Here is a 24020-nt window from a genome sequence, read left to right as displayed (position 1 = left end):
GAAAGCAAACGTGTGTTTCGTAGGTGGTGAGAACGAGGTAAGAAACTGTGGAATGATAAAACGAGCTAGTGATTTTGTGTACGTTTTTATATGAGCAAGGAAAAGAAAAGATATACTATATGTTCCTCCTCTCCTGTCCTGGAACTAGGGACCTAGCTAACCTTCGCTTCCATGTCCACAACATTCCATTAAGCTCTGGTTTCTTTCTCGTCGTTAAGGACGCGAGATGCGTCTCTATCTATCTTCCCTCGGCTAGCCAATTTCCGACTCCACTCCTCACTCTTTCTCCAAGCCTGAAAGAACCGAAGATAGCAAACAATCAGCTATCACTGTCGCAGACACTTGCCACGTGTAGAGCCATGGTGACGCCGATGTTATTACGACTAGGGGATCTGTCCTTATCTCCTTGTCTTCCCCATGGCCCTCTACATAGGTAAGTGGCGGTACGAAAATGAATAAAGGTTTGTAAGGATGTCATATAATAAACACTGCGCAAGCTTGTTCATCGCTATACCTAAGACTGGGATGTGTCTGACGTCTAGGTCATGGTAGAGGCTTGTAATCGACCTCAATTACTTGAAAGCTCTTGGGCGGGATCACTATACGTTTAGTAGAGATTATTCGTCTGTTGATTTTAGGCGACTTCCGGACAGCCTCGAATGGCATAACGAGGTCCTGGTACGATGCGAATGACGTGGTCTTGGTCGAGTAGTCGAGCTTCGCACCGTTTCGAGCTAAGAAGCTAGTACCGAGAAGCATGTTTGGCTTAAGGTTTGTGGTTAATAACGCCTCCACGGGGAACTTTCCGGTACCTTCGACTCCTTTGACTAGGCCTGGTAGGTAGAAGTCGATCTTGACCATCTTATTGACCGTGATCTGACCTCCTCCGGCGACGTCTATGCCGCGCGGAGTTCCTATGTTAATTACCGGTGCTCCTGGGTAGTTCCGAGTAATCCACTGCTGGTCAGCCATGACTGTAGAGCAGCCTGCGTCGAGGCAGACCGAGGTCAATAGACCGTCTGCTATTGCTTTGGCGTTGACCTTGTAATACGAGTTCCTATGAACGCCGTTTCTGTCCTCAACTGGCGCGGGCCTTACGTCAATGATTGTGCCCGGCATGGGCAGTGATGTCCTCGGGGTCTCGTCGCTAGTTGAGGTGCGGGCCGCCCACCCCTTAGGTTTAGGTAGTGTGCAGGTGTTATCGTCAACGTGCCCTATCATGGTACTTCTGGTTGGGAAAGTATCCCGATACTTGTGACAAACCCAGTTATCTGTTGATCTGGTGAAGTAACTCGGCTCTGCTTCTAATTGGGTCGTGCGAGGTCTTAGGGTGGCCTGGCGGACGGTTTGAGGTCTTTCCGTTGACGTTAATTGGGTGCGGGGATGCCGACTTGTTGAGAGACTTGGAGAGATTAGAAGAGCGAGACGATAAGTAAATAGACTTGATAATGTTGTCCTTAGCGTCGGTAGGGTCATAGAGGGACTCCAAATCCAACATATCTATCTTATCTACTAAGTGATATTCGTGCTCCATCAGCTCGTCCTCCTTAGCTTTGTAGCCGTCCCTCTTTTCCACCTTGATCTCGTCTGCCATGAACGCAGGGCCCTTGCGGTTAGGTCTCACCCATCGACGGTAATTTCGCTGAAAGGGGCGGGTGTATCGACGGTAGCCCTGTCCACTTCTCTCGCGACGACCTCTGTAGGACCAACCGCCTTCCTGACGATCCCGCGGAGGTCGGTAAGTATCAGGGTAGCGATCTCGTACTCGGTTATCTCTGGGGAATGGGGATCCCTGACGACGACCGCTGTTACGGCCTTCGTAGTCTGCGCCCCGTCGTTGGGTTCGTTCGCGCTCACGGCGCGGACTTCGATTCCCGTCACGCCGTGGGCTTCTGTCAAAGCGTCCTCGAGCGCAGGGTTGACGAGGTCCGCCGCCGTATCGTTGACGTGACCCGCCGTTATAGTAGTAGGCTACATTGACGTCGTCGATGTTGTAAGCGTTATAGACTGGACCGACTGGGAGCTGGCGATCTCGTGGAATAGCCAGCGAATTGCTTGGCGCACTACGAAAATCGTCCAACTTCTGAGGCAATATGACGCCGTTGAGGACTCTTGCACGGGCGTTAGTCTTATTCTCAATCTATGTCAAGTATGCGTCCATCGTTATAGTGACGTTAGGCTCGTGAACGAGCTGTTAGATAGTGGGGTCGATGCCGTTGTAAATGAAGGTCATAATGCTATGGGCGTCGGTGATGCCCATGGCCCTACAGAATCTGATCTTATTTGCCGCGTAGGATCGAAATGGAACTCCTTCCCTGTAGTCCTCTGTTGAGTATAGGCACTGAATGAGTTGGTCTTCGGCGGCAGTCTTTGATATTCCAAATTTCTTGACCATTGACGTCTTCCAAAAGGTGAGATTCTCCTTCACTTGACGTCGTTCGACGACAGAAAGCACACTGATGTACCACTGTTGAGTAGTGACTTTGAGTAGCTGCCCGAGATCTCGCTTCAAAATGTCGCGTCGAGTAGGCCGAGTTGCGTGCTCTACGATCAAGTCGAGAAAGAGGTTGACATCCTTGTAATGGATGTCATGGCTGACTGTTGCCGATCCCTCGTTGCCGGTGACCTCTACCTCTGGGTTGAAGTAACAGACTTGAGTAGTCTTCCAACCCTCTCTGGCGTTTTAGGTATTGAGGTGTGCTAGTACTCCTCCTATGCTGGTTCCCAGCTGCTCGGCGAAGATTCGAGCGATGGCATTGAAGTCTATCTCATCTCTTCCTTGTTGTCCTCCTCCCTGTTGGCCTCCTCCTGGTCTATTTCCTCCTCCCAGGCCACCTCATGTGCCGCCTCCCGTTGCTATCTCGTCGGGGTCTTCCTGGAAGGGGCTTGAGTTGTTCGAGGCTCTGTCGGTGGGTTGGGTTTGGATGACCGGTGGCCGAACGACCGGTAGGGGGACGACTATAGGAGGGTTTGTTGGCGGGGGTAGGACGATTCTTGCTCGATACTTGAGTCCCGTTCGAGTGTTTGAGCTCTGTCCTCCCTAAGGTTGAGGTCGACCAGCTGTTGTTGATGCTGACGGAGTCGAAGGTTAAATAGATCACTCTCGACGAGGTCTTGTTCGACTGATATGCGGGGTCGATTGTAGTCGATTGCGATCGCTCGGACCTTGCCCTTGAGCTCCTTAGTCCTGTCGCTGCGTGGAGCTTGTGGTGAATCCTTGATGAGCTGAAATCTGATCGAGTATCTGTTGGGGTCGCCTTGCGGAGGGGCGACGACTAGGGCCTGCGATATAGGTCCTGGTGGGGCGTCAGGAAAGGTGCCGGGTAAGGTGCTGGTACTGCCGAAGAACTGAGAGGTGGTTGACGTCGATGGTCCGCCAGTGATCTGGGGTTGACGAATTGGTCGGATTGTCTGGGAGTTGATGAACTTGACGATGGCTGCTAGCTCTTGCTTAACTGAGTCGGGTTGTAAGATCCAGGTCTGGTCGTACGGGACTGAACGACCTTTGTTGCGTCGTCTGCTGCCTAACTGCTCTGTGTTCTGCTCGTCGATGGCTTTGTTGACGTCCTTGGGGAGTGCTCAAAATACTCCTCGAGGGCCTCAATTGAGTCAGTGGGCAGTCGATTGGGGTTCTCCCTGATGTAGGACAAGATGAGTAACGAAATAATCTTGGGCACCGGTATTAGAATTCTTGCTGCCGGGTGATACTGTCGACCCCGATTTCTCAAGGCCGGCCGCTCGACCCTGTCTCTCAATGAGGTCCCCTACTTCTTTCTCGTTCGTGAGGGCTTCATCTCTTCCGCCTAGATAGGGTTGTCATATTCGTACCTCTCTACGAGGTCTGATGCTGATTCTCGTAGGGCATTTCGAGGATACCAGGTGTTGAACTGGTTTCGGTATCCCTTCTATTTGATGAGGTACTCAACATTGGGTTTGCTGCCTCTCTAGGGAACTCTTCTCTTCAGGATTTTGTCAAGCTCGAACACCTCCTTATCCTCGTCTTCGGTGTCTTCAATGATCTTCCCCGGGGCTGATTTGAGGCGCTGATATAGGTCATCCTCCGCCGCCATCATGAGCTAGGTGATTGATACTGTTGGGTGGATTTCTAGGTAGGAGGGAGCTCCAGCTTGCAGGCTAGGGGGCCCTTCATTTCCAAGACCTTGAAGGGTCCAGTCCTCTGCTAGGAGTATTTCCTGTTGGGGCGGCCTGGTAAGTTGTACCCGTGATGTAATCGAAGGTAGACTATGTCGCCTAGTTTGATCTCGGTTGGCTGTCGCTTGGGGTCGGTGACCATCTTTGCTTGTGCCTGCGTATGTGCAATTGCCAGTTGGGCTTCCTGACCGTGTAGTAGTCGCTGTGTGGTGATATTGTGAACGCTGTCATTGTTGAAAATGAGGTCAATCGCTGATTTGGGTTTGAAGCCCAGTATGATCTCCAATGGCGACATTTCGATGGCCTTGGTGTGCGCCAAGTTGAGGTTGTGTTATAGGGCAGGCAATATGTCTACCCAGCTGACCTCATCGTTAACCGCAACATGGTATTGTATAGCAATCTCAATAGTCTGGTTCTTACGCTCAGAGAGTCCATCGGTTTGAGGGTAGTATGCTGTTGACATCAATAGCTTAGTGCTCAGAGCATTGAACACGCCCTTCCAGAGGTCCAAAATGAACTTCGGGTCTCTATCCGATATGATCCTGGTTGGTAATCCCCAGTCATACAGTTGTAAGAAAGTGAGGAGCCTCTCTCCCCACTGTTCTGCTGACTATGTCTCGCTACCTGGCATGATAATGGTGCGTTTGTTATATTGTCCGCTGACTATTGCAAAGCAGTCGAATCCTCCCAGACCCAGAGTTTTGACTTGTTGACCTTAGGGAGTCCCGTGACGAAGTCGATTGAAATTGTGTGTCCGGGATGCGGAATGACATCGATCGGCATGAGTTCGCCCATAGGTTTTTGTCGATTGGTCGCGTTTTCCAGGCATTCGGGGCAGGATGCGACATAAGTCGCGACCTTCGTCATCGAGTTAAAGCTGAAGCTAACAAGACCCCTCATCATTCTCTTAACACCGAAATGATGTTTTTGGTCGTGAACCATTTCCAGAAGTGGACTAATACACGGGCTGGGGATACAAAGCCGATTGTGACCTCCTTTTCGCATGTGGTACAGCAGTCCATTCGCGAGTTTGAAGGGAAATCCCATAACCTCAATATTGAGGTCGCCCATCGTCGAAGGCTTCTCATTCGCCTCTGCCGAGGCTGGCATGGTCCCCTCATCAGTGGATGAGGCCGCCTGGCGGCGTGCCTTGTCTCGGTTGGACCTCTTCTTCTTCTGTTGTTTCATGGAGAGAGCTTTCTCATGCATGTACATATCTGATGATGCACCTGTATTTGGGGTCAACGTCGTGTCCTTTTCTGATGTCGTTTAAGAAGTCTGGGTCGGCCTGCACTTCCATTGTGGTATAGCAGTCGTTCCAGATATCATCCAGCTCGTTGGCCTCCGAATTGTCTGGGGGGAGATCGTCATCCGTGGTGGGGAGTTTGGAGAGGGAATCTGGCATAAGGTTCAGTCGACCTATTTAATTCTTCAAGAGCGAACATTTACAATATTAAAAACCACACCACAAAAATAAAGATATATTTGTATCTATGACATATATGTAAGGTCGGCAGTCGCATTGCGCTGGTTCGTAACAACCAACTAAGCACATGTTGAACACTTCTTTTCTTGGTTTCTTATCCCACGGCTGGCACTAGAATCTAACGTAACTCATAGTGTATGTATGCATGTGCCTGTCTGTCTATCTGCCTGATTGTGAGGCAGTTTGACGAGCGTGGTGCTGGGAGATGTTTCATTCTTCCATTGGCTAACGGAGGCCTTCGTTTTGACTCTTGATACCCAGACCATGAGGATGCCATAGTCGAAGACAGGAGAGACTATTCCAGCACTGCCCCGTGCCGCAGATCAAAGACATATTCACTCTCACACACAAGCTTTTCTGGCTGTCCGAGACAAAGTCTAGACTGAAGCAAGTGGATACGGACGGCAGAGTGGAAACACCTACGTATACACACGGCCACATGGTGAAGCGATCCACAAGGCTGGTGGGTATTATTCCCATGAGATGAGGGTTTGGCAAGGGAAGGGAGGGTGGACCCCGAAAAGGGGATACGTTTTACATTCTAGGTTTTTACTCCTATTTTCCCGGAAAGTTGAAAGTTGCTTGACTGTTCTACTTTTTCTGCAGTGAAACTGACACAAATGGAACGCTTTATTTCCGTACAACTACCTTTGGCGTTTATATATAGCGGCGAATAGGGAAGAAAGTTGTCATGTCACTATTGCTGGTATCGTTGGTAAAGCATTGCATTTATCCTCCTCACTTGGAAGCTATGCCCAGTTGTCATATTCGGGCAGGCGGTGGGATCAAGATCCCAAGATCCCTCTGCTGCCTGCGCAGAGACATGCCCGATGTGTGGACAAAGAGTAGGTAACCTAATGACAAGGCTGTAACCTTCAAAGTATATATATTCCTGTTACGAATTTTTTCGGTGTAGTTTCTCAGCCTCCTTACTCTACCCGGGGTACCTTGAAGTGTCAAGGTGCTTGCTCGCCTTAGGCATACCAATGCCCACAACGAAACTTATTTTCTATTGTCGTGCGTGTTCCATTTTGTTTTGGCGACCTTTTCCCCATGTCGCGTTTCTTACTGGCTGCTCTTCTTGTTTTCTTACGGTTTCACCACCTGGCGGTAGGCCTCAGCGACCAGGCCGACCGGGCCACCATCTCATCTTTCTTGTGGATGCGTGTTTGGTAAACTACTGCGTGACGCCGAACTGCAACCAAGCCCAAGGTTCTCGCAACTCCAGCGCAATAGCAAGAAGCCCAGCACAAAGGGGAAAGAAACGGAAGTCGCATGATTGGCTTGCAGACGCCCAAGCAAACCTGAAGATTTTCAAAGTCTGCTACGTTGAAACATGCAATTGGGGAGAGGAAAGATCGCTGCCGCGGGTTGTGGTTGCGGGCCAAGACCCAGACACGAATGCAACCTCAGCTCGCTATGATTTGCACCCGGCCGGCCTATTTGGACCGGGCCCCGCCAAGACGGTTGCCCGTCCAGGAATGGAAAAGGTGCGCGGATGTAACCTTTTTAACCTTTTTGAGGGCGAGCCGGGGCGCCCACCTCTTTATTGCCAGACACATGAAGACTAAGCCAGTCAGACAACCGACAGAGAGACGCACTCGGTTGCCAATGTCTCTAACGCGACAACTGGTGCGTAATGGGCAGTGTGGTGCGAAGTGAGATACTACCAGGATCGCGCAACTCGCGATCGTCACTCAGCGTCTCGTCCGTTGCAGAAGACGGACGATGGGGGTTCGTTAGATTCTACTGAGATCGGCGGCAGCAGATGCTGGTTCGCCCGTTCCGGGTTGGCTTCTGGTCAGAGCTAACTGACTAAGCGATGCGGGAACCCGGGAGGGAGGGATGAGACCGCCCGCTAGGGATAGTACCTATGACGAAATGGGGAGGCGGGGAAAAGACGGGAGGGGAGTACGGATACGGATTGCATAGTACGGAGTAGGGACTCTTGCAACTGCAAACTATATGCAACGGGCGGTTGATAGGGCCTTCGTTATTACTACTGAAGTGGAAGTATTTCGCATGTGTGCCAGGTAGAGTAAGCGAAAGAGAGGTGAAGAGCAGAAGACGCAAGAAAGGTTTAAAAGAGTTGGCCTGATTGACGTGCTGCTGCTCTTGCCCAAACGAACGAACGAATGCCAGCCAGCCACTTGTGGGTTGTGTAGCTTTCTGCGACATGATTGGTGGCTCGAGGCAACCCCCTCCCCCTCATCGATGGCGGACATCACACCTTGCAGTTCCTTGCATGGTGTACCTTTCCCCTTGGGACATCCAGGTAACTCCCCGATGTTGTGCTCGCCGAAGTAGTTCGATTAACAGCGTGGATTCCTACTTACTCGTTCGAGTTTTAACGAACGACCACGGACAACACAATGGAAGCATACTGAAGACCCGCTGGGCCTTTGAAGCCCTAACAGTCGGGTGGAGGGACACATGCAAACTTGAGGCATGGAACGTAGCAATACGGAATAATGGTATTGTCAAAAAGCGCCTAGGCGGCGGGAGAAACTGCTTGTTAGTTCACCCCCGCCTCAACGAAGCAACAGCGTTGCAAGCCCAATTCGACGCCGAGGGGTCGGACGGCCAACTCATCAGGTGCAGCGAAAGGGCGAAGCAAAGCCATGCGTGAAATCCCGCGCCTAGGATTTTCGCCGTGGCCGCCGTCTACTACATAGTAGGTATGATATTCAATCACGGGCCCAGTCGTATTCCGTTCTTGTAACCCCGTAGTGGCCGTTGCAATTCATCCCGATGCGGGCAACGCCGGGTTGCAGCTGCTGATGGAAGAGGCACGCACAAATGCCATATATCAACCTAAACTTCTTTAGCTTGCCGATCCAACTAGGCGCCCCTTGGAACCGGATGCCCGGAAAGCCATCGATTGCGAACTTACTTTAGCTACACGTAAGAATTGCCTGAGCGAGGTCAGCTGCGGTGGAGATGGACCAAAACAGCTTTGTATTGGAGTACCACTGGTAGTATTTCTGTACAAGGACTGGATACTCCCCAAGGTGTGTACCGAGTTGAGTGCGGATGTGGGGGAGGGGGGGAGCAACATCCAGCCCAGCCATCGGCAAGCCTTTCACTCGTTTGCCCGCAATCCCTGGACGGCGATCAACCTTGTTTGCAGCCCATCTCATGCCACCCCTCACGGCTACGTGGACGATGAGATATTCCTACCGGGTTGATCGGGAAGAGTACATGTCAGGTATCTAGGGTATATACGGAATACTCGGGCAGAGGGAGACCTAAATCCCTGATGGGAGAAGGGCAGGACTATGCGTAAAACAGGCAGTCATTCCCCGTGTTTCCTCACCACACCTGTTTGATGACCAAACACTTGGATCCAGAATCTTCGGTCTGCACACCGTCGTCGTCACTTGTGTGGTTGAGCGTAGCCAGACGGGTGTGTGTTGCATTCCTGTGTGATCTCAGGATTGACCATCCCAATCCATTTCCATGCCTTCCAATGTGGTCTTCCCCCCCCCCCTATCTCTCCCGGCAGAGCGAATAGAGAAAAAGAAGATGGTCCATAAAAGAGAAATACTATACGTACATAGATAGTACTCACCCATGCTAATAGCCGATGAAGCGAAAAGTCGATCCTCGCACGCACGCACGCATGCCATGCCAGGAACATACCCGAACGGGAACCCCTCCTTGGGCTTCAGTGGCTGAACATTACGTGCTGAAGAATGACCTCTCAGACAGACACGGAAACTCTTGGCGTCCATCCCGCCCGCATCTGTCTATTGCGGACCTTGACGAGCCACCTCTTGCCTGCAAGAAGGCAGGTATTCTGTAGCCCTTCCTTCTCAACTTCTCCACTGGCCCTCGACCAAGTTCACACGAGGTAGAGATACTGCAGTATACAGTGCAAACTGGCGCACCGGAAAGATGTATGGATGGAATGTTACCTAGGTACCTCAGGTAGCTTAAGGTGCGTTGAGTACCTGCACTGCCTGACTTGGATTCTCTCTCTTTTTGGCCTGTGGGACGGGCTACTATCTATGGGGCTATTTTTTCCCCGTTCTGGCGGGAACACCAATAAGCCCACGGTTCGTTCCTATTACGGACACGAAGTAAGTCTCCCGTCCCCTTCCTTCGCCCACCGCCCTTCCCCCGAAAGAAGCACCAGGCGTTGAAACGGGAGCAATTCACAAAAACCATTAACCAAAGGAGTTGGTGAGAGGAAAGGAGGAAAACCCGGGGGATAACCTGGAAAGCTCAGTTGTTTCTTCGACTTGCTCGATTGGACCAATTAGGGCCCTGAAACTTTTTGTGGCCGGCTTGAAACACTCAGGAATACACAGGACAGGCACAAGTTCACCCCATCTCTCTCCCTCCACGTTCGGTCCCCACCGCTGCTGCCTCCCCCACTCCTCACCCCATGTTAGGTGAACCTGTAACATTGTTGCGGAATAATCCGCCAAATGTTGGTCAGACAAGTGGTTTTACAATTGGAGGCGGGGGAGGAGAGACGATGGCTTTAAAGGTTCCGCACATGAAATAAAACGTAGAAGAGGAGGCACAGAATGTGTTCCCATTCTTCTTGGTATTAATGTGGGGGATTTCCCGCGGTTCAATTCACCCCAGGTTAAAACAAGAGTCGAGCTTCATTTTCCTCGTAACATGTCTTGGCCGCATCCAAAACTCCATTTATTAGCTTTGTTCTTGGGAATCGCGGGGGGTGAGAGGGAGGGGGAAAGCCCAGCAGCAGCAGCGGCAGCAGCGGCAGTTCATGTATGTAATGTAGGTAACCGAGCTTTTCGTTCCCACCTCCGCATAATACACCCCATCTATTACTCTTTTGCCTTTGGGGAAACATGATGCGACTTTGCTATATAAATGTATGCACATTACAGTATAGTACCTCTCGGAGCGGGCTCGGCAAAGGGAGGTGAGGCAAGTGACCTGCATTTTACCATCTGCCATGGTGGACTTGTATCGATACATTTTCTCCCGTATACGACCCCTCTGGGCATTCCCAGTAGATGTATCTTCTCTCAGCGCTAGAAACAGCCGGTCGGAACTTTTCTGGGTTCTAAGTCTTGTTGAATCCAATTTGCTACTAAGCCCTTTCCCTTGCTTGGAAATGCAAAACCTAAGGGATATTGGCGGCGAGACTCCGTAATACTAGTACCTGGGCAGCTTTGAAAGCATGTCATGGACTCTTCCACCCATTTAGGTTAGACCTTACCTGGTATCCCGTACTCGCTCCCGCCCCGGGAAGGTGAGGGGTCACCACACACACACACAAATGTGTGGAGGGGCAGTACGATGGCGCCCAGTAATGGAAAGGGAGGCCCGCATCGGAAGGGAATTCCCATTGCAGAAACATCCCGGGCCCCAGCAGTAGAACCCAGAGCTGCAAGATTCCAAGACACGCAGCGGCAGCAGCTCAATCGCGCGCAGCTTGCCTAATTGCTGCCCTTTCTCTTTTTTCCCCTTGAACCCGGAAACCCAACAGAGGGGGAAAAACAAGAGGCAAAGGCGGTGGGCAGTGCAGTGCAAGTGCAGTGCAGCGTGCACTGATGCAATGCAAATTCCTATATACCTATGCCATTGCATCAATAATTGGCTCGCCGGGCAGGGCGAAACCACGAGACTCATACCTAACTCCCGCCCCTCCCTTACCTGATATTCACCTAAGCTGTGAAGAGAGAGAAAACTCGACGAGCTGCAATCCAATTGGGTGGCGCGTCCTCCGAAAGACAGCCGGTCAGCAGGTTTCGGCCAAGTCCATCACAGCAAGCCACACAACACAACCCGCAACCCCATTCGGACAAGGCACATACATGATGGAAGAGGCCTTTTGGAGGGTAGGGGGGGCTGGCTGGCTAGCAAACAGAGACAACTGCGGTTATTGGAAAAGGGCATGTACCGCAATGTATCCTTGATTATGTTGTGCATGTCTGTCTCTCCTTATAGAACCAAGGTAACGAAGTCGTAGTTCTGGGTGGGTTTTTGTACGACCAAGGAGATTCTCGAGTTGCCTGTTTTGCCCAATGCTACGTACATACATGCTACTCCGGTGCCGTAACGTTGAAGGACGTACGTGGGTACCTAGGTAGTCGGGCTTTTGATTCCTTCCATCTTCAAGGTTCCCTCACCTTCACTGCCGTTGGCTCATCATTCGTCAGCGTGGCCATATCACAATCCCGTGGCGTTCCGTCCAACCTCACCTGCGTACTTCCTTACGAAGCCTGCCTGCGATAAACGATTATAGAGAGCGTGGTGTGAACCATAGGCCGCATTGTCCTGGTTTCGGCCAAGGCTATGAATTCGACAGTTACTGAGAGATGGATGGATGGATGTCCGAAGAGAGAGCGACGCTTTCCTCGCCAAATACAGTTATATTTTTCTCAGTTCACGCTCGGAGCAACAACCTACGGATCGGCGGCGGGCGTGGCTTGCGGCAGTATGTACCTAGGTGTGGGCAACCCCAGCCCGGCACCAATTAGGAGCTTCTCCGAATCCAAGGAAACGAACGGGGAAGAAGGGTTGTTTTAGTTTGTTGCTAGTTATCAAGAGAACCATCAAATGAGCGTGCAGTTCCTGACCTTCCTGGGGGGAGGCCCCCGGTAAAGGACAACCCGGGTTGGGCAATGGGGCTGGCTGGCTGGCTGGCTGACTGCTAAGCTTCGGCCCCCAGGCTGGGATTTGAAGATGGTAAGGCTGATCTGATCCACCTCGCCGGTGACACGATAGGGGGCATGGCATGGGCAATTGTGAGTGGGAGAGAGAGGTGACTGGGCGGCGGACTACAGTATGAAGTACCACTCGCTTTATTACATCGGGTTTTAACTTGCGGCGCCGATGAACTCACTCCCGCCATCCCTCCTCACTGCCTCGCCTGCCTGGCCTTTTGTCCAAGATTTTTTACTCATGTTGGTTTTAGTTATTTTAGTCCTTTTTAGAGGCGGTTCCGAATCAAGGAACCGTAGCGAAACGAGAACCGCAACTTCTTCCAGGGGCCGCTGGGCTCTTGGTGAGTCTCACATGAAGGCATGTTACGGCCGCCGCCCGTTGCTTCCTGTCAAACTACCTGGGTAGAGCTCCCTGTTCGACTTTCTCGCTGAGTCCCGCACTAGGTAACAAAAGTACCGTATGTACGCAGTACATTAATTACCTAGATGGGGGAACGTTGTTGCTGTTGTTGTTGTTGTTGTTGTTGTTGTTGTCTGCGTTTGATTATCCTCCACCGCACTCAATAGGCAAATCAGGCACCTTAATAGCAGTCGGGCCTTCCCCAGGCACACACGCACGCGCAGCGCAGACCGACAAGAGAGCCGCTGGCTGTCAGGTAAGCGACCAATATTTCGGGTTTGACCGCCTCTTTCCGCCCACTAGGTTGGCTCTCGTTTGTGGTGTGTGTGTATATGTGTGTGTGTGTGTGTGTGTGTGTGTGTGTGTGTGTGTGTGTGTGCGCTTGCGTGCGTGCGTGTGTCAGTGATCATTACGCGCGCACATGGCCTCGTTGAAGAAATGCCGTGTCACCACCCCCTTCAGCGCCGCCGCACCGCCCCGTCGGCAGCTGGTCGGTCAGGTCAGGTTGGGGCTACAGATGCAAAATTTAAAGGCAACGAGGCGAACCAGTGCCGTTCTTTTCCTGAGGACCGACGGACACCCTCTACGCAGTACCTTACTTTGGTTACTGAGGCAAGCGTACTCACACAACCCTATAAATGCTTGCCTGGTGGGTGCTGCCCGCTGTTTTACCCCTGTGCCTCTTGGGGAGCGGCATCACGCCTCTTGTTATGACTGTATGTAAGCGTGTGCCTGGTGATGCTAACTGAGGTAAGAACTTTTGTACTGCCCAGATACCCCCAGATTCGCGCGGCCTCCTTTACAGCCGAGAAATCCAACGTTGCTCTGGGAGTCAGAGCTGTGTTGTTGAACAGGTACTGGGGGGAATTGGGGCGTGGGGACTGGAGGGGTCAGGTGCCAAGAAGATCGGCCCAGGATCCGAGACCCGACATGATCAGAGACAATTTGGGAGCTCTCTCTCTGTCACTCTGTCTGTTTGGGGCATATTTGACGAAGTCGGTCTTGGTTTGGAAAGTAGTGGCGGCAATAGAGAAAGAAAAGTATCAGTACGCAACTGCCAGACATGGAGGGCTGCTCCGTCCCCGGCGTCCGTGTCCGTACCTTTCTTACACGAATTACGAGCCAGTCCATCGAGCCGGGGTTTGGTTCCTATAGTTTCGGGTATGTGTATTATTTTTTGCTGACTTGCTAAATAATACGAAAAAAGGCAGTGAGTGAGACGGACGCCGTGATCTTCCTGCTTCTGGAAACGAGCTGCGCTTGCATTGCTGGCCAAGAAAACCCAGTGTTCGACGCCTCGACGCGGGCTTGCCGAACATGCTTGACGCAAATCTTCCTACTAGGCGCACACATCAGACGTCAGTCATGCAAGCTACCGTCTAGCTGGGCAACGCCTGAGCCGGGACTCTCAGCTACATTCCGGATTTGCCTTAATACCTACCAGATATAAGTCTGGCTTGAGCAAAGGCTGGGGTTCTAGTAACTCTCAGCCTGGAAATGCGGGATGCATCTCAATTTCTCGGGACATTTCTGTCTCTCTGTAGACTTGGTTGAGAAGACGACCTTGCCTATTACTTTGCAAGTACTTGGTTATCTTTTGCTGGTTTAGGTTGGGCTCAAAGTCTGGGGCTTCATGGGATGGGGGGGAACACAATCGGTAGCCCATCCGCGAATCAGGTACAGGCCAGGAGCTCTGGCCAACGGAGAAATTTGGAGAAGTGTGATACGTAGAAAGATGCGACGGCCGCGGAAGTCCGACCGCCTGGGGCCTGGGAAGAAATCTCAAACAACACTGCAAGGAGGAGCACATCGCCATTTTCCCAAATGCCCAGCACATCTTACCTACACAGTGCCCGGCGCCCAGTGCACTGGCAAACTTGACCAGGCAGGGCAAAATGCAGGGCGGGCCGGTGGTGGCAGTGGAAGGGATGCTTGCTCGCCTGCCTGGTCCGTGACCTCATCCCATACCAGATTTGATTCTTCACTGGCCGTGTTTCAAACTATGGATGTATTTTGACGTGTAATGTTTCTCTCCATGTTTGCATAAAGCGGCCTACCTAAATTGACATGCCATCTCGCCAGACTTTCTGGCGAAAAGGTACACCACTCGACGATTCGATGTGTCGAGGCGTGACGTTTGAGCCATCCCATCACACTTCATCTCACTGTGGATGTGGCACCTGCCAGAAAGGAACAAGAGCATCCGTAGTGGGAAATCGGCAGACAAGAAGGCGAGCGCCACACTCGATCGTTCTCAGCACCACCCGCCATCGGCCCCTCCCCTCCAGGCCCAAATTGATGACCCGCATTTTAGCTCGGTTCTGAACCACCTCGCTACAGCCGGCGGCCACCACAAGCCCCAATCTCCGCAATAAACTGTCTCATCGAGGTGAAGTGCTGCATTCAACTGGGACAAACAACAGTGGGTTCGATGTGAGATGGACGACCTGCCTAAAGAGCGGGCATTCTAGTGGTTTGTGGATTTGGGGGAGCGTGAGTGAGCCCAGAAGTAGTGTACAGAATTGCATGCAGGTGGTGGAAAAGTTAATCGATTACAGAATATCACTCTACAACCTAGAGGAGACTTGGTGCATGGCCCCATAAATTCCCTTGCTGGTGGTTCATCTTCATCACGAGGGCGCAGCAAGGAGAATGGGAGAAGAATATTGATTGGGGGTTCGGTAGAAACTGCTCAAGTACAGTACTAGGGTAAGTCGAATTGACTTGCCTGGCGCCCTTTTAGCGAAAAGCATGGAAGTTTGAACTTGCCCGAGTCAGTCTGGAGAACAAGACTTGCAAGCTACTAGTAGTAGCCTGCCTAGCACTCGAAGGTATTCATCCTAATACTTCCAAAACCCCGTCCGAAACTGGCATGCCGCCCTCCGGTAACCACGCTACGCTGTAGTCTGTATACGCCGCACTGCGTTGAAATGGCAGTTGGAGTTGCGTTACGGGTTACTCAGGCACGTTCTACTCTAGGTCAACCATAGACCTAGATTAGGTTACCTTCCACCCAACGAGCCCACCGACCCATGGAAGATGCGGGCAGAAACTTGAACCGAAAAGCTGCTAGTCATCCTGTGATCCCGTCATCACGCCACACGCCAACAATGTTCTTTTTTGCCCTCTTCCATTGTTCTGCGCGCTCCTCTTCACGGGCGGCACCCTGTCACGTACAGTATGCACATAATTCATACCCCTAAGGCGGTTTATTGCCCTTTGGCGCTCGGCGCAAGTGCGCAGCAGCCGCCCGGATCCCGCAAGCGAGTGGAGCGGAGGCCCGAAGGGTTGGTGAGTGGTGGTGGACCCCACCCTTTCGGCAAGGGTCCAATGGGCGCCAGAGAGGTGCGTTCTTGAGGTGGGGCGGACGGACTGTCAACGCCACACAGGCCAGGCCAGGCAAAAAGAGAAAGAGAGAGAGCCCTGCCCGCCCAATACAGCGTAGCGCTGGGTAACGTAAGAGACGATGAGCGAGAGAGAGACAAGACAGAGACCGAGCTCCCCTCCACGAGGCAGAGACTTCAGCAACCGGCTTGATTCCCACTCAATTGGTCGCCAGGGTTGAGCCTGCAGAAGTTCTTGGGAATGCCAGCGCGCAATCAGTGGTGAGTCAGTCGGATTGTTGTCATTTCATCGTTCTCACTGTCCCCGAGCCATGAGGCCTTTGGGTTGCCTTGGAGACAGCACCGATCAGGCGAGGGCCGAACGCGGGTGAATAAGAGGTGGAGCTGCGATGCGTTAGTTGGTGGACTGTGGAGAGCGGGCATCTGCCAGCTGCCTGTGTGCTGATCCAAAGGGCCCAGGGAGCTCCCCAGATGGTGGGCCGTTCGAGATCCCATCACAACCCACCAATAGCCGAGGACAAGAAGACAGTGTGGAAGAAAAAAAGAAAAAGTCGACCAACCAAGTACGTGGGTGCGTCGGTAAACGGAGGATAGAAAAGATAAATCGCCACAAACTGCACTTTTGTCCCTGTTCTTGCGCGGGCCAACTCTCTCATCCTGATAGAATGGCTCGCTCGTAACAGGCGGTTAACCGCATCTTTGTCCTTTGACACAATGCCCGTTATCCCACCTCCAAGCAACGAGGCCCTGGCTTTGGACGAGCCTCGAGACCTAACCGGTCTTGGAACGTGGGCGGACAGATGCTGGAGTCACATCCATATGGGAATTTGGGAGCTCTTTGAGCCACGTCGAGAAGGAAAGAAGCCATGGGATTCCATGGCTACCTGGGAGTGTTTTACTCTTGGCTCTGCCCTGATTGTTATTTTCATCGCATCAAGTTCCATGTTCTTGTATTTCATTCTGCACCTCAAACCTCACGTCCAGATCGAATTTACCTCCTGGCCTACAAAGGTATCCGTACCTTGGTCAAGGCAGATGTTAGTTAGTTCGCTGCTGCGATAGACGACAAGCAAGAAGCAAAGGCTTTTGGTTCGGGTTTTTCCTTCACTTCAGTTCTTCTGCAAGCTCCCCTGTTCCGTTGAAGATTCGGCCGATGCAGCGACATCCATGCTTGGGGCCGTTCGAGAGACGACTTGCCCTGGTAGGTACATGATTGTGTACCTGTACATGCAAGACGCTGCTGCTCACCCGCAATCCCTGGCCCCTGTCGGGCACGAGAGAGTGACTTGCCCTTTGACGGGAGGTGCCCGCTCTGGAACTGGTACCTAGCGGTACCGTGCCAGCACTGGCTCAACACCCCGGCCCCAACTCTCAGGGCCAGTCAAAACCTTCTTTTTGCCCTGCGGCACCCACCGCACCCACCATCCCACACTGGGACCGTGGGACAAAGGCTGGTGGGCTTAGCGTAGCACCGACAAAGCCAAAGTACCAGAGGTACCCCGACCCCATCAGGACGTCTTCTGCAACCCACTCCGCCAGCCCGCCCTCCACTCCCTGGGTTGGGACCACTGCTGCTCGTGCTGTCGCCCTCGGTGCCTCTTGTGTGCCTCTCTTGTGTCTCTCCTCCACTCGGCCCTGCTTGCTTTCTCTCGTGCTTGCTTCTCTTTTTCTCGATCCCCAGAGGTACCTTGGGGGTGACGACTTTGTGTTTCCTTTTGGGACGTCTCTCGTTTCCCCCTCTCTTAACTTTCCTAGTCACCGCCTCTGACTTAGGTTCGTTGCTTGCTTTTGCGGCTTCTTGTTCCGACCACCGCATCCAGCGCAACACCACCAGGGCCCGCCCCAACGTCCAAGCATCCAACCTACTCGTGCTGCTGATTCTGCCTACTACCTCCCTTTGACAGCAACAACAATAACAACAACCTTTCCACTGCAAACATACCACCGCCGCTCGGCTGGCTGACTCACATGCTGTCGAGCTGCGAAGTCGGGAGAATAAAAGCGAAGGATTGAGGGTTTTGGGAAAAAGGCTGGCACCGAGCAATAAACTTCGGTTCTCTCTGCATCCCTTCCGCTCCACCACGGATGGGAAGCGAGAGGGGTGCAACGGAAATAACAAACTCTCTGGGTTTTACTCCCAACGAGTCCCACTGCATGCCAGCTTCTCGTGAACAAGCTTTTCGGAGAAAGGTGCAGCTTTGGATATACCTCGTTGCTCAACCACGAGAGACGTTACCGTCGAGACCCCTTGCTAGCGAACACTCTCCATCTTGCCGAAACTGGATTCTTCAGCGCCGACGTTGAGGAACCTTGACTCCCAAACCTCCAACATCGACGCAACAAAGGTGACCAGGCGAAATACTCTCGGCAACAAGAGCCAGACTGAGAGTGAGAGAGAGAGAGAGAGGGTCTTATTGGCTCGACCTGCACTCTTCGTTAGCTACCAACAACAATAAGCACGCAGAGTCTGGACACAGCACAGAGGGAGACAAGAAGAGAGTGTGCGTGCGAGGGAGAGAGTGCGAGCAAATCGCGGGGAGGAGGGGCGAACAATAGGGATACTCAACTGCCCGTCCCGCCAAGATGGTGCTCAACGTCCCCGAGAGCGGCCTCGTGTTGGATGGCTCGGCCAAGTCGACGGCTAGCCTCCCAATGCAGGCATTCGGGATCACATTAAGCGACAATGCGATTGAGGATATGATTCGGTGCGTTCAGAATGGCCAGGACATTCAATTGTCGCTTGGCAGCAGTCCGGTAAGTTCGGAGTCATCTCTTCCTTTTAGTATTCGACTTGCACCCACATCACCGTTGCTACTGTTCTGGTTCGGCGATGCTCCACAGTAGCGCCTGAGCAATAGAACCTGTCGACTGAACAATGGCAATGGTCATTTACAAGGCGAATGGTACCGATAGAGGTTTACCAACCACATACAAAATTACTCTCTTTTAACTTCTGCTGATTTTGGCTTTTCTAACGCCTTTCCCCAGACCATCTCGTTCAACGACCAAGAGATACAGTTACTCAATTCCCCTTCTTCCTTCGGTTACGATATCTTCACATCCAACTCGACATTTCCGAGGGCCGTCAGCAAATTACCGAATCCGACAATGTCAGTCTTCAGAGCCCCGAAGTACAAGCCGAGGCAACCAAAGGGCCCCACGGTAGAGAAGGCAGACAAGCCGGCTGGCCGCACGACAACAAAGGCGGCGACTGCAACACCCAAGCTCGGTCCAGTTTCAGACCGGGACTCTGCCTCAGGGGAGTCTCTCGAAAACGCCATTTCAGACCTCAAGAACTCGTTCGCCAAAGTCGAGGCAGAAAAGCGAGAAAATTCGGCCCAGATTGTAGATGGGATTGTCACAAAGAAGGGCAAAGTGAACCGGACAAAGCTGTTGACAGCGCAGGCGAATTCCGTACCGAGATCCCTTCCAGCCAGTCCCGCGTTAAGCGGCCTAGCATCGCCCTCACTGGGGCCAACCAGCAACCCCTCCCAGGACCGGGCAAAGCAACTGCGCTTCCCCATCGTCCACGAGCTCGCTGTCCGTGATATGTCATTCGACGAGCTCCGGGCCAAATACGAAGAGGGCAGTCAGGACGATTTTCAAGCCGCGCTCAACAAAGTGGCAGGCTTTGACAACGATTTGCAAAAATGGTCTCTCAAGCAGATTTGCTGGAGGGAGTTGGACGTTTTTGAGTATAACTACGCCAGCGACGAGGATCGCCAGAAAGCCATCGACAACGCCATCAAGAAGTACGACCGAAACTTGCGCCTGGGAGCCTCAGACCCGCTGTGGCAAAAGCTTCTCCCCAAGGCGGACCGCGGTAAGGGGATATGCCTCAGCAAGCTGCAAGCTGCCATCGCCAAGGTCCCAAGTGCGCCAACGCCAAGGATCAATGTCCATAAGGCGGATTCGGCTAGTGTGAGCGGAGCTGACTCGGAGAGGGATGACTCGGCCAGCTCGACGGCGAAAAAGGGCAAGGGGGGTGAGCCAATGTCGAGGACAAGCTCGCAGGGAGCTCCAGCGCCCGCCAAAAAGAAGCCTGCTGCCACGAAGACGCAGACTAAGAACCTTTTGAACAACGGCAAGAAGCCCTCCCCTGCTCTGGCGACATCCAAGGCATCGCCAAGAGCGTCACCCAAGGTTTCGCCAACCAAGTCAACCAAGTCTGCCTCCGGAAAGGGACGAGTGCTGTCCCAGGAGTTCGTGTCAGATTCGTCCGATGACGACGAGGTACCTCTGTCGACATCCATGCCCAAGGCGAAGCCGGCTACTACGACAGCTGCCAAACCAGCTCCACGCCCGGCTGATAAGCCGAAGCCGGCGGACAAACCAAAGGAGATTGCACCCTTGAAGGCAAAGCCAACTCCAGCCGTAAAGACAACGGTCAAGGATAAGGAGAGGGAGCGGGAACGAGAGAGGGAGCGGGAAAAGGAGAAGGATGAGAAGAGCAGAGAGAAGGACACGATCCGTGCCCAGGTCGTTGCAAAACCGATCAAGGCGGCCACGAAGCGCCCACGTGATGCCGACGATGACGATAGTTCCAGCTCGGGGACTCCGCTCAGCAAACGCGTGAAACCCGCAGCCAAGGCGCCAGCACTTCCAGCCGGCTCGACGAAGCAGCGCACACCTTCGGATGCAAGCCTAAACAGTCGCGGCACCGCCTCTGGCCTCTCCGCGACTAAGAGCAAGAACACGTCCCCGATCAAGTCATCACCATTGGCTTCTTCGCCGCCAACAAATGCGTCTGACTTGGAACAGGAGCGTGCTCGGGATCGGGCACGGAGCCAAGAGCGAGAGCGCGAACGTGAACGTGAACGCGAACGCGAACGTGAGCGAGAACGTGATCGGGAGCGTGATCGGGAGCAGCGGGAGCGTGATCGGGAGCTCGAACGGGAGCGCGAGCGTGATATAGAGCGGAAAGAGCGGGTGAAGGCGCGAGAGCGCGAGCGCGAACGGGAACGACAGCGCGAACGCAAACGACAGGAACGCGATCTCGACACAATCGTGAGCAGCGGTAACAGCAGCGTCGGAAGCAGCATCTCCAGCGCCATTTCCAAGAAGCGCCCAGCAAGCGATTCATCACTCGAGAGCAAGGCCAAGAGGCAGCGGCTGTCGAAGGATCTGCTCGACAAGGCCAACAAGTTCAAGCAGTTCTACTCGCGCTACGAACTGCTGCACAAGGAGATCGCGGCCCACGAGGACCCGCACCCCGACGACGTAGCCGACCTCCTCGAGATGCACGGTCGCCTCCGCCAGATGAAGGAGGAGATTTACCACGGAGCCAAATCGGAGTCGTGAAGGGCGCGGATGGTTGGAATCGGGGAGCTGGGGCTGTAGGAGGTGTGGTTATCTTTTCAGTAGCAGGGAAACTGGCCTTTTATTAGGTTTTATGGAGCATGAACTTGGGTGAAATGATGCGACATGAATATAATGGTTCGGATGACGTCAAAAGCTGGAGGAAAGAATTTGTGCTTCTGAGAGTGAGAAAAGGGATTTTGTGGACGCTGACTGACGGTGGTCGTGTCATTTGCATGCACATTGGATGGAGGGTATGGCCGGGTTGTCATGAAGGACGGCGGACTGCATTCGATTGAGGAGTCCTGTTGCGTTTTGGGTCTCAGCTGGGTTATCGGGCAAGCATCATGATGAGCTGAGCCTCAACAAGCTGGAGTTTTTTTTTTTTTTTTTTTGGCATGGGCATTTTCTTTCTTATATTTACTTTTCGTCATTTTGATACCAGGGCCTTGCAAGATGCGAAACTCATCGTGCAAGAGCCCCCGCTAGTCTACCGAGTTGGGCAGATAAGCAGACAGAGAGAGAGAGTTAGAGTCAATAGGACAATGAGAGTGGAATGAACTACTCTGAACTGATCGTTGTGGTTCTTCCCTGCTCATGTGATGCGTGATGTTTAGTCTCTTTGACATGCATGGGAAGTGATAATGTGCTGTCACCCGCCGGTGCTTACAAGGCTTTGAAGTGCATCTCTTTTTTTTGCGCCTCGCGGAAGTGACGGCTAGAAGATGTCAACATGAAAAAGAGAATAAAGGAAAGAAATATATGTTGCAAAGTTGCCAGAGTGCACGATGAAAGAAGTTATCTACCGGGTAAATATTTGGGCTCTTCAAACTGCTCATAGTTTGGCACAGGGAAGGGAAACCTTGAAAAGTGATTCGTACCTACTTACTTAACCAAACATGTCTTTCAGCAGATAGATTAAGTGCATATCCAAACCTGTTTGTTCTCCAGGCTGAGGAGTATTATATATCTTTCACCAGTGTCTGTCTGTCTGTTCTTCTTTCTCCTTCTTCGGAGATTACCGGCATCTCGCGCGCCACCGACTGGCTGGGCAGCAGACAGACCGTTTAATAATCCGGCTTGTGCTAGCCAGCCACTTTCAAGATGGATTACCGGGCAGCCGGTATCCCCCTGCAGTCCACCAGCTACGCGCCCTACGCGCGCGAGACTCGCCAGATGGAGCACGAGTATTGGAACCCCTCTGACGTCGGCTACCACAAGAAGGGCCGCCATGGTCGGGCCATTCTGCCGCACCTAAGGCCTCCCGGCCCCGGCGGCGAAGAGCGCCGCAGCGTCTCGTCCGGGTCGAAAAGCAGCATTACCGAAGAAGTCGGCGGTAGCGGCAGTGGTAGTGGTAGTGGTAATGGTGGAAGTAGAAGTGGTGGCGGCAATAAGAAGGCGGCCGCGAAGCAGCGCAAGGGCACGGTGCCGACACCTAAACCCCATGGCAACAATAACAACATCAACAGCAGCAACCATCACCACAATCAGGACCCGGGCATCGACGTGGCACTGCGCAACCTCAGCCAAGAGCTGGCTAGCTCGCTGCGCATGTACCAGGGGTTCGTGCAGGGGTTCCGAGCGCAGACGGAGCTACTGCGGGCGTGGGCGGACGAGACGACGCTCGACATCATTTGGCAGAACAAGGTGCAGCAGCAACAACAACACGAGCGGCGCAGCGGCGACGGCGACGAGGATCAGCAGCAGCACCACCAGCGCGAGAGGTTCGAGGGCGTGGTGGCGCGGGTTAGAAAGTGCCGCGCCTGCGTGGAAGAGGCCGTGCACCGGGGCGAGAGCGTCGTGATGGCGAGCCGCATCGGGGGCAGCCGCAACCGGCAGACGATCATGGCGCAGGTACGCACCGGCCGGAAGGCGCTCGTCTACTGCGAAGGCATCGTCGAGCTGGCGAGCAAGGCAGCAAACGAGTGGCTCGCCTGCAAGTACCTCGTGGGCGAGTTGGAGGAGGCCAGGGCGTTGCTTGACTGGAAGAAGCACCCGTGGATCTGTGAGTCGTCGGCTCTTGACTATTTATTTTGCCTTCCTCCGAGTGGTTTTTCTCTCACTCTTGTCTGCTCACTAGATGGCTTGCTGACTTGCTCTGTGCGTGCGACCAAGCAGATGGCGAAGATGCCGGCAACCAACAGGGCCACGGCCAAGAGAACTCCAACACCGGTTCCGGTTCCGGTGCCAGTTCCAAGGGTAAGGGCAAGGCAAAGGCGAAAGGCGGCTCCGAGGGGTCTCGGAGCAATAGCAACAACAATCAGGATAACGCGGATGGGGACGAGGCTGGGCAGGAAAACGAAAACAGCGATGGAAATGATAACGACAGCCAAGACGGGGATTCGTCTTGGCAGAACAATGACAATTAGCTATGAGGTCAGATAGTTGGGGGTTAATTCGACTGGGAAATGAGATAGGGGGAGGTTGACGATTGCTTGGTTCACAGTTTTAAGTGAATTTCTTTTGGGATAGAAAAATAAAAAAGAAAAGAAAAGGGGAAATGGATAGAAGACAACTTGAGGAGCTGGAGTTATATCTTGGACACCACGAGGAAGGCGCGATTAAGCTAGGTAGTGTTACTGTTGGAATAGCGATACTGGTGACCGCACACTAACAGGGAGGAAGCAGAGATCGCGCGAGTACGCACGTGCAAGTAGGCACGTGCGGCGCGCGGACCTCTCACACACACA

General features: G+C 53.0%; 7 protein-coding genes across 7 annotated transcripts; 3 read left to right on the top strand and 4 right to left on the bottom strand.

The window, feature by feature from the left end:
* Positions 1-543: 543 nt before the first annotated feature.
* Positions 544-1594, bottom strand: B0T26DRAFT_670653 (uncharacterized protein; the record flags this gene model as incomplete). The annotated part of the gene is made up of 2 exons (XM_060439208.1): positions 544-1173; positions 1514-1594. 2 exons carry the CDS (start codon positions 1592-1594, stop codon positions 544-546), a joined length of 711 nt encoding a protein of 236 aa, XP_060303221.1.
* Positions 1595-2194: 600 nt separating this feature from the next.
* On the bottom strand, positions 2195-4070 carry B0T26DRAFT_670652 (uncharacterized protein; the record flags this gene model as incomplete). Its single annotated transcript, XM_060439207.1, has 5 exons — positions 2195-2634; positions 3006-3455; positions 3530-3744; positions 3829-3905; positions 3954-4070. The coding sequence occupies 5 exons, from the start codon at positions 4068-4070 to the stop codon at positions 2195-2197; spliced, it is 1299 nt and encodes a 432-aa protein (XP_060303220.1).
* Positions 4071-5007: 937 nt separating this feature from the next.
* On the bottom strand, positions 5008-5196 carry B0T26DRAFT_601464 (uncharacterized protein; the record flags this gene model as incomplete). The annotated part of the gene is made up of 1 exon (XM_060435745.1): positions 5008-5196. A coding segment is annotated over one exon (189 nt), but the record flags the coding sequence as incomplete, so codon positions are not given.
* Positions 5197-5835: 639 nt separating this feature from the next.
* B0T26DRAFT_688175 (uncharacterized protein) lies at positions 5836-6112 on the bottom strand. Its single transcript, XM_060440966.1, has one exon. The coding sequence runs from the start codon at positions 6077-6079 to the stop codon at positions 5864-5866; it is 216 nt and encodes a 71-aa protein (XP_060303218.1). The 5' UTR covers positions 6080-6112; the 3' UTR covers positions 5836-5863.
* Positions 6113-12451: 6339 nt separating this feature from the next.
* B0T26DRAFT_688166 (uncharacterized protein) lies at positions 12452-13100 on the top strand. The gene has a single exon (XM_060440965.1). It carries the CDS (start codon positions 12458-12460, stop codon positions 12692-12694), a length of 237 nt encoding a protein of 78 aa, XP_060303217.1. The 5' UTR covers positions 12452-12457; the 3' UTR covers positions 12695-13100.
* A 5376-nt stretch (positions 13101-18476) lies between these two features.
* B0T26DRAFT_65784 (uncharacterized protein) lies at positions 18477-21378 on the top strand. The gene is made up of 2 exons (XM_060438817.1): positions 18477-18786; positions 19021-21378. The coding sequence occupies exons 1-2, from the start codon at positions 18616-18618 to the stop codon at positions 21331-21333; spliced, it is 2484 nt and encodes an 827-aa protein (XP_060303216.1). The 5' UTR covers positions 18477-18615; the 3' UTR covers positions 21334-21378.
* A 640-nt stretch (positions 21379-22018) lies between these two features.
* On the top strand, positions 22019-23747 carry B0T26DRAFT_65786 (uncharacterized protein). The gene has a single exon (XM_060438818.1). The coding sequence runs from the start codon at positions 22435-22437 to the stop codon at positions 23713-23715; it is 1281 nt and encodes a 426-aa protein (XP_060303215.1). The 5' UTR covers positions 22019-22434; the 3' UTR covers positions 23716-23747.
* The last annotated feature ends 273 nt before the right edge of the window (positions 23748-24020 follow it).

Source organism: Lasiosphaeria miniovina (genome assembly GCF_030549165.1).
Source record: "Lasiosphaeria miniovina strain SMH2392-1A chromosome Unknown B0T26scaffold_1, whole genome shotgun sequence".
NCBI classification, from domain to species: Eukaryota; Fungi; Ascomycota; class Sordariomycetes; order Sordariales; family Lasiosphaeriaceae; genus Lasiosphaeria; species Lasiosphaeria miniovina.
The sequence above is the reverse complement of the archived record's forward strand: the minus strand, read 5'-3'. Positions and strand labels throughout refer to the sequence as shown.

What these genes read in the sequence shown, in the direction of transcription:
- B0T26DRAFT_688175 (XM_060440966.1), bottom strand. Translation starts at nt 6,079, where the DNA reads ATGTGGCCGTGTGTATACGTAGGTGTTTCCACTCTGCCGTCCGTATCC.
- B0T26DRAFT_688166 (XM_060440965.1), top strand. Translation starts at nt 12,458, where the DNA reads ATGAACTCACTCCCGCCATCCCTCCTCACTGCCTCGCCTGCCTGGCCT.
- B0T26DRAFT_65784 (XM_060438817.1), top strand. Translation starts at nt 18,616, where the DNA reads ATGGTGCTCAACGTCCCCGAGAGCGGCCTCGTGTTGGATGGCTCGGCC. An exon ending in TGTCGCTTGGCAGCAGTCCG is followed by an intron (nt 18,787 to 19,020) that starts GTAAGTTCGGAG and finishes GCCTTTCCCCAG; the next exon opens with ACCATCTCGTTCAACGACCA.
- B0T26DRAFT_65786 (XM_060438818.1), top strand. Translation starts at nt 22,435, where the DNA reads ATGGATTACCGGGCAGCCGGTATCCCCCTGCAGTCCACCAGCTACGCG.